Genomic DNA, 6,482 nt, shown 5'->3' with positions numbered 1-6,482 from the left:
TACCAACTGCTGCCTTATATCCCATGGCTGAGAGGTCGGCTAGAGGCAAAAAGTGTGTGGTTGCCTACAGACGAGGCAGCCAATCAGGACGATAGGTTGTCAGTACAGCCAATGAGAAACATAGGTCTCAACTACAGCAAGCGGGCGTGAAAGCACCACAGAGAGAACGTTGACCAGCTGTGCTTACACACAGCAGCTGGTAACAATGTTCATTCCACACCATAAAGACAGAAAATAAATGCACTGAAATAAAACACCACAGAACATAAAATTGGAAAAAACGTAAGATTTATTTCAAAAGCACTTTTCACAAAATGCCCTGTAAAAAAGGACTAATATTAAAACAACAAGGTGTCCTAAAAAATAAATAAATAAAACTTTCTACATTCCTATTCAAATAAGATTTTCTTCCCTCCGACGATAGGAGTGTTAGCATGGCTCTACCGCTAGCTAGTACATATTCTCGACCACTCTCTCTGTGACCAACGCCGTTGCTATGGCCATCACACTAGCGTCACTATGTTACAATGCCAAATGGTCTCTATGGCAACCGCGATACACCACGTACACGGTGACATGCGGTTTTGGTCCATTTTAGAAGACAGGTCAATGTTAATTAATAAACAAACACTACATCGTTTTTTTTTGTTTTTGTTGTAACCATCCCTCCCTCGGTCTGTCTCAGCGAGGAAAACTACTTCGGAAAGGAACGAAGCGCGCGGTAATACGCTCGGTGTTCGTTCAAATGAAAACCAAGGATGTTTACCGTGAAACCCTAATGACTAAAAGTGTAGCCCTCATCTCAAGTCCTCGTCTACCTGCTCTGCCACTGTTCTCTACCTGTCCTTTGTCCCCGTTTCTCAAGACGTTTAAACTACACAGAGCCCCATAAATCTAAGTGTACAAAAATAAAAACATTTGTACACAATCCCCCCCCCCCCCTCCTCCAAACAAGCATCTATAGATGAATCCACAGAGGGATGCCCAGGGCACCGCCATAGCTGCAGTGTACCATTAAGCACAGCTTTACACCGCAACACTTATTAGCTACACCTGCATGGCCTACAGAGCACTGCTCCATGGACTCTATAGAAGTGGTTCCCAAACGTTTTAGTTCGAGACCCAAAAGAGAAATGTTGACGTTTGCCAAGGACCCAAACTAGTGAAAATAGCATTAGATCCGGAATAGCTTTTCACTACTTATTGAAACATTCTTCTTAATTTATGGATTTCCTTTGATTCTTCGATTATTTCTTCATGTCGTATAATTATATTATTTTTTTATTTACTTTTCACAATTCATTTACACAACTTCATGAAATTACTTAAAAAAAAAATCATGATCATGATTTTGTGGGGAATGTTTTGAAGAAACAATAAAAAAACAAAATGTAGGAAACACAGAATCAAGGGACCCACAAGAATGTGTCTGCAACCCACGAATGGCTCCCGACCCAGTGTTTGGGAACCAGTGATGTCTGGTTATCATCTTGTCTGTCTGTCTGTCTGTCTGTCTCCATGCTGTTCCAAGTGCTCTTCTGATAGCATCTCATACCTCAGCCCATTCCCAGTCTGTCTGACCTTTCCACTCCCTGGCCAAGAAGACCACATCAATGTCAAATCACAAGATAATGAGAAACATGAGGACACAGTGAATCTACAAAAAAATAACATAGAAAGTAACTGCAAAAACAAAACAAAAAACAAACACATAAGGTGAACAGCGATTGTCTTTTCACTGTGATTGTTAGTCCAAGACTAGACAACTAGATTCGATCTCTACGCATCCCTGGCGGACGGTCACAGAATACTCAAGAGTTCATCAGGGCAAGCTGACTGGACAGCAGCGGTGACGACAACCTAACCATGGATTAATTTATAGGTAGCGGAATCATCACCTCGCGATCGCATATATATGGTACATACATATACGTACATGAAAATACTACACCGTGAAAAGAAAAGGGAGAAAAAAAATGTAACCATAATCCACTAGTAAAACATACACTCACAAACAAACACACACGCATGTGTGTGCCACACACAGATCTTTGACCTACAGTAAAATGTTTGTTTTTTTTACCCAAAGGGTGCTGTTCTTCTGTCTTAACATAAAACTGTGTGAGAAACGATCTATTTTTCAGAACATCCTGCAATACATTTCTCTCTCACTATTCTAACGTGTAACATGGAAGGAATCTCAAATGTTCATAGCCATGGGGCAACTTGTTTAAGCTAATCTTTAATCTCACTGTTGCAGCCACACGAGAACTCTTACAACGAAGAGAACAGAGAGAACCACAGCAGAAAACCACCCGACACTCAGTGTGGGTCCCCCAAAGCATCATTTTTGGCCATACTGTATGTATCGGCACCTGCGCAAAACATCAAAGCCTATACAAGGGTATACTGTACTGTGTAGTGACTGTATTATATACTGCATGCAGCAGTTTCTCCTCTGAAATTCGATACAGCTTAAAACTGAAAAGTCAGATCCCCATCATCACCACTGCTCCTCTAAGCCATAATGAGAATGCGGGCCCTGAATTACACAACAAATGAACAGCTATAAAGAATCGCTATACTGAAAGTCTCGTGCACTGCCACACAAACATCCTCCTTGTTAACAAACACCCTCCTCGTTTGGCCAAAGCCAAAGAAGAGCTTGTTTTGAGAACTTCAGAAATTAACTATGATTGGTTCGTCGTCATGTATACGTTTCAATAAGGAGATAAGGGGCGTGACTGGGAAGAGCAATATTTGTTTTATGCTCTACGGTACGATTTCCAGTCATCAGCGTGGGATGCCTTCCAGCTGTTTCAAATGACTGGATCAGTTTACTGAGGTAAGAAGAAGTCATATAGCAAGGCTGCAGGTGATCGGGTATGTTTGAAAGGCTGTCTGACTGACAATTTGCTTATGACGAATGACAACGACGGGGCTCAATCATACGCCAGAGGGACTCGTTTGCTAAAAATACAGTACAAAGATTTCAAAGACATACTATAGTTTCCAAAAATAAAGTAACCGGAAGTCCAGCCCGAAGCAAAACATCATATAGGCAGTCCAGTGTTTGAGAATGCCTGATCAGCGCCTGATCAGGACTAATCTCACCTCCCACCAGGCCTGACTGAGTCGAAGACTCTGTAAGCTGTCAGCTTCAGTTTACGTTTTAGACCCAGTGCGTTGGGTTTACCGGTTTGCAGATATATCAGCAGGACAGAGAGACAGACACACACACTCAGTCACTTTCTCATTTCATCTCTCGCACAAACACGCACGCGCACGCACACACACACACACACACACACACACACGCACACACATACACAGTAAGGTGCTAAATGTTCTATGTTGTAAGGAACTAAAATTAAGGACTAGTGTTCCAAGGTCAAAATAGGATTGTTGGTCTTTGACCAGTTGAGCGGTTGAGTGTGTTTACATGGACACCTCAGAGCCTAAATAGTCTCGCAGTAAATATAACTGGGGATGCTTCAAATGCTGAGATCCCAGATAAATATATTTAAGTTTGTTATTGTTGCCTGGCAACATTAACAGCAGTTGGTAAACAGAATTTGGCATCCAATGAAAGATAAAATAGACACACGCTACGGTATATTGATGAGGTGCTAATCACAGTGTACAACTAAGATGTAAAAAACAATTATTTTTATTTGTGAACATTTAAAATAAATTATGCAATGATGATTGCACAACCAGGGTCAGCTCGGAATCAAATACATTTAAACAAAAAGGAAACGTATGTCATATCAACAACAAAACGCTTAGAAATGATCCACCCTGTCTGATCGTGCAATCATCATCAAGTCCGTTATGAGATGGCACTTTATAAACCATCTGATGGCTTATAAAGTCCGTATACTGTATTGTTTTAATTCAATCCTCCGATCTTGAAAAAGGCTCGACAGCCGAAACGTTGTCAAGTAAAGAGAAATACATACTGTATGCGCCCGGAATATTAAACATATTTTTTTACCCCTTCAAATAGAATTTGGAAATCATTGTTTAGGAGTAATAATGTAGAAGGTCCATGCGGTAAAAAAGTAGATCCTCTGACACTAAAAAAAGGTACTTCGGACAGAAGGCTCGACATATACAGCCGTTTGCTGGTAAAAAACCAAGGTTATCAGACCTTAGACACTACTAAAACAAACTGGAAAGGCTGATAGAAACAACGCTAAGTCCATTGGCCATTGAGCAAATTCCCACAGCAGTCAATTTCCTCTTATATCATAAGAGTATAATGGTCACCATGTAAATATGGTCAATTTAAGGCACACATAACTAAATATGACATGGGAGCCGCGCACACGCACACGCATACGCACACACACACACACACACACACACACACACACACACACACACGCACACGCATACGCACACACACACACACACACACACACACACACACACACACACACACGTCAGTGAACAATCAAAACAACATTCATTATCAACTGGATGCCAAGGCTAGCGACAGTAAAAGTAGTAAACTCGCAACAAGATAAACATCAAAAAAGGAAAATACCAATAAAGATCCAAATCGTTGATGACACTGTAGCTTGTAGCGTCAGATCATGTTGCGCTCTTAAGTGTGTGCGTGCGTGTGTGTGTGTGTGTGTGTGTAAAACAGTCTAGCAGCATGACTCTTGTTCAGGCAATCCCATATATGGTATCAGACTGAGTGTGTTTGTGTCTGTCTGTCTGTCTGTGTGTGTGTGTGTGTGTGTGTGTGTGTGTGAGTGTGCGCGCACTCTCTATGTGCACATGTTTTGAGAATGGGGGGGGGGGGGAGGTCATCAGGCAGCAGTGACTCCAAGGGTACAGTAACTGATGGTGCAATCTGATTGGTCACTGGCAGTGATAAGGGCGTGGCCTTTTTATGACTCCTGAGGCACCACTTCCATCACCTTCTGGAACATCGCCGTGGTTGAAACTATAGAAAGAGAAGGACACACACACACACACACACACACACACACACACACACACACACACACACACACATCAGTTGAAGCCTCTTTACTTAGTAAACTGCACATGAGTTATTCTTTTGGCAGCCCAGAATACGGATGCTGGGGTTCAAGTTGTTACCGGTTAAACGAATAACATTTCAAGTTAAACAGCACAGCACAGCACAGCACAACGCGCACACACACGCACACGCGTATAAGTTTAGTTGTAGGTTTCCCAGAGGTGGCATACTCGCTTCCCGTTCAGTTTTAAATTAGCTTGGCTGGACCTGTGTGCCAGCATTGCAACATAGTTGTTTCTGGCATGGCCATGGGAAAGCAAGGTGGAAAAGGATGTCTGCACACCGTAGGCCAGTGATCCCCAAACCTTTTAGCTTTTTAGCTCAAGAAGAGAAACAAAAAAGGAGTGAAAATGTCAGATCTACAAGCTCACAACAACTGTACGATTGGCAGCGGGTATAAAACTCACATATAAGCTTCAGGAGCCACTTGGGTTTGCTCTTCCACCAGACGCCAAAGAAATAGACTGGAACTCCCGTGGCGATGATCAGGAAGCCGATGGCACACTCCACCGGAGTCTTCCAGATGGACACCACGATGAGGAACATACAGGCCAGCACGAAACTGATCGGCAACAAGATGTTCACCTGGACAGAGGAAATGGCAGGATGATCATGACGCTACGGCGTGCATGCAACCGTCAATCAGACTAATACCCGTTTTGGGCATTAAAAAAAGGTCTTTCATAATGACAAAGTGTTTTTTTTCTTTTGCTTCTAGCCTTCTACCACCCGTTATTAGATATAACAACATCAGATTACGGTAAGAAACCGGTAAATCCGGAATTTACCTTTATTAAGTGTTATATGGAAATGTCACACTGTAGCCTACTGGCATGAACAGTACCCAATGGCTTGCTTGAAACTACTGTAAGCTTTGGATAATGGCCAACAGTAATGTCAAATGTGCCGTGAGTCATATCCAGATGGGATATAAACATGCAAGACCACTGGTAGTGGTCCAGGGCCTCTTTGGGCCCTTGAAACCTGGTCAAGGGCAGAGACGAGTGACTGAGAAAGAGTAACAACGTAAAAGACAGAATCTTACAGTGCTTCCACTGTACACAGACACACAGACACAGACACAGACACACAGACACACACACACACACACACAATTGTAGACTGTCTGGCCAGTAACTGGCCTCTTTCACTTCACTGCCTGGCCATCCCTAATCAACACTCATCGCCATGCCAACAGGAAGAGTGGTCACTGGGTTCTCCTTTGAGTTGGAAGGGGAGGTACGCACAAACCAGTGAACGTAGGATGACACGTTACTGTAGGGCGCACACACATACACGCACGCACGTACACACAAACACAGTTCAAAGTGTCACAAATGCACAATAGCTCTCTGTGTTGTTAGGCAGGCCTGCGGAAACTGGTCTGCCTTTCTACTTGCACGCACGCACACACACACACACA

General features: G+C 42.9%; 1 protein-coding gene across 1 annotated transcript in view; it reads right to left on the bottom strand.

The window, feature by feature from the left end:
• Positions 1–279: 279 nt before the first annotated feature.
• slc7a5 (solute carrier family 7 member 5) overlaps positions 280–6,482 on the bottom strand; it is a 29,502-nt gene continuing 23,299 nt past the window's right edge. The window contains exons 9-10 of the mRNA XM_080761471.1: positions 5,467–5,644; positions 280–4,960 (exon numbers count right to left, since the gene is read on the bottom strand). Of these exons, the coding sequence (XP_080617597.1) occupies positions 4,905–4,960; positions 5,467–5,644 (234 nt within the window). The 3' untranslated portion in view covers positions 280–4,904. The remainder of the gene's footprint in view (positions 4,961–5,466; positions 5,645–6,482) is intronic.

Source organism: Protomyctophum bolini (genome assembly GCF_963924005.1).
Source record: "Protomyctophum bolini genome assembly, chromosome: 4".
Taxonomy (NCBI): domain Eukaryota; kingdom Metazoa; phylum Chordata; class Actinopteri; order Myctophiformes; family Myctophidae; genus Protomyctophum; species Protomyctophum bolini.
Note: the sequence above shows the minus strand (reverse complement) of the source record. Positions and strands in the feature narration are given on the sequence as shown.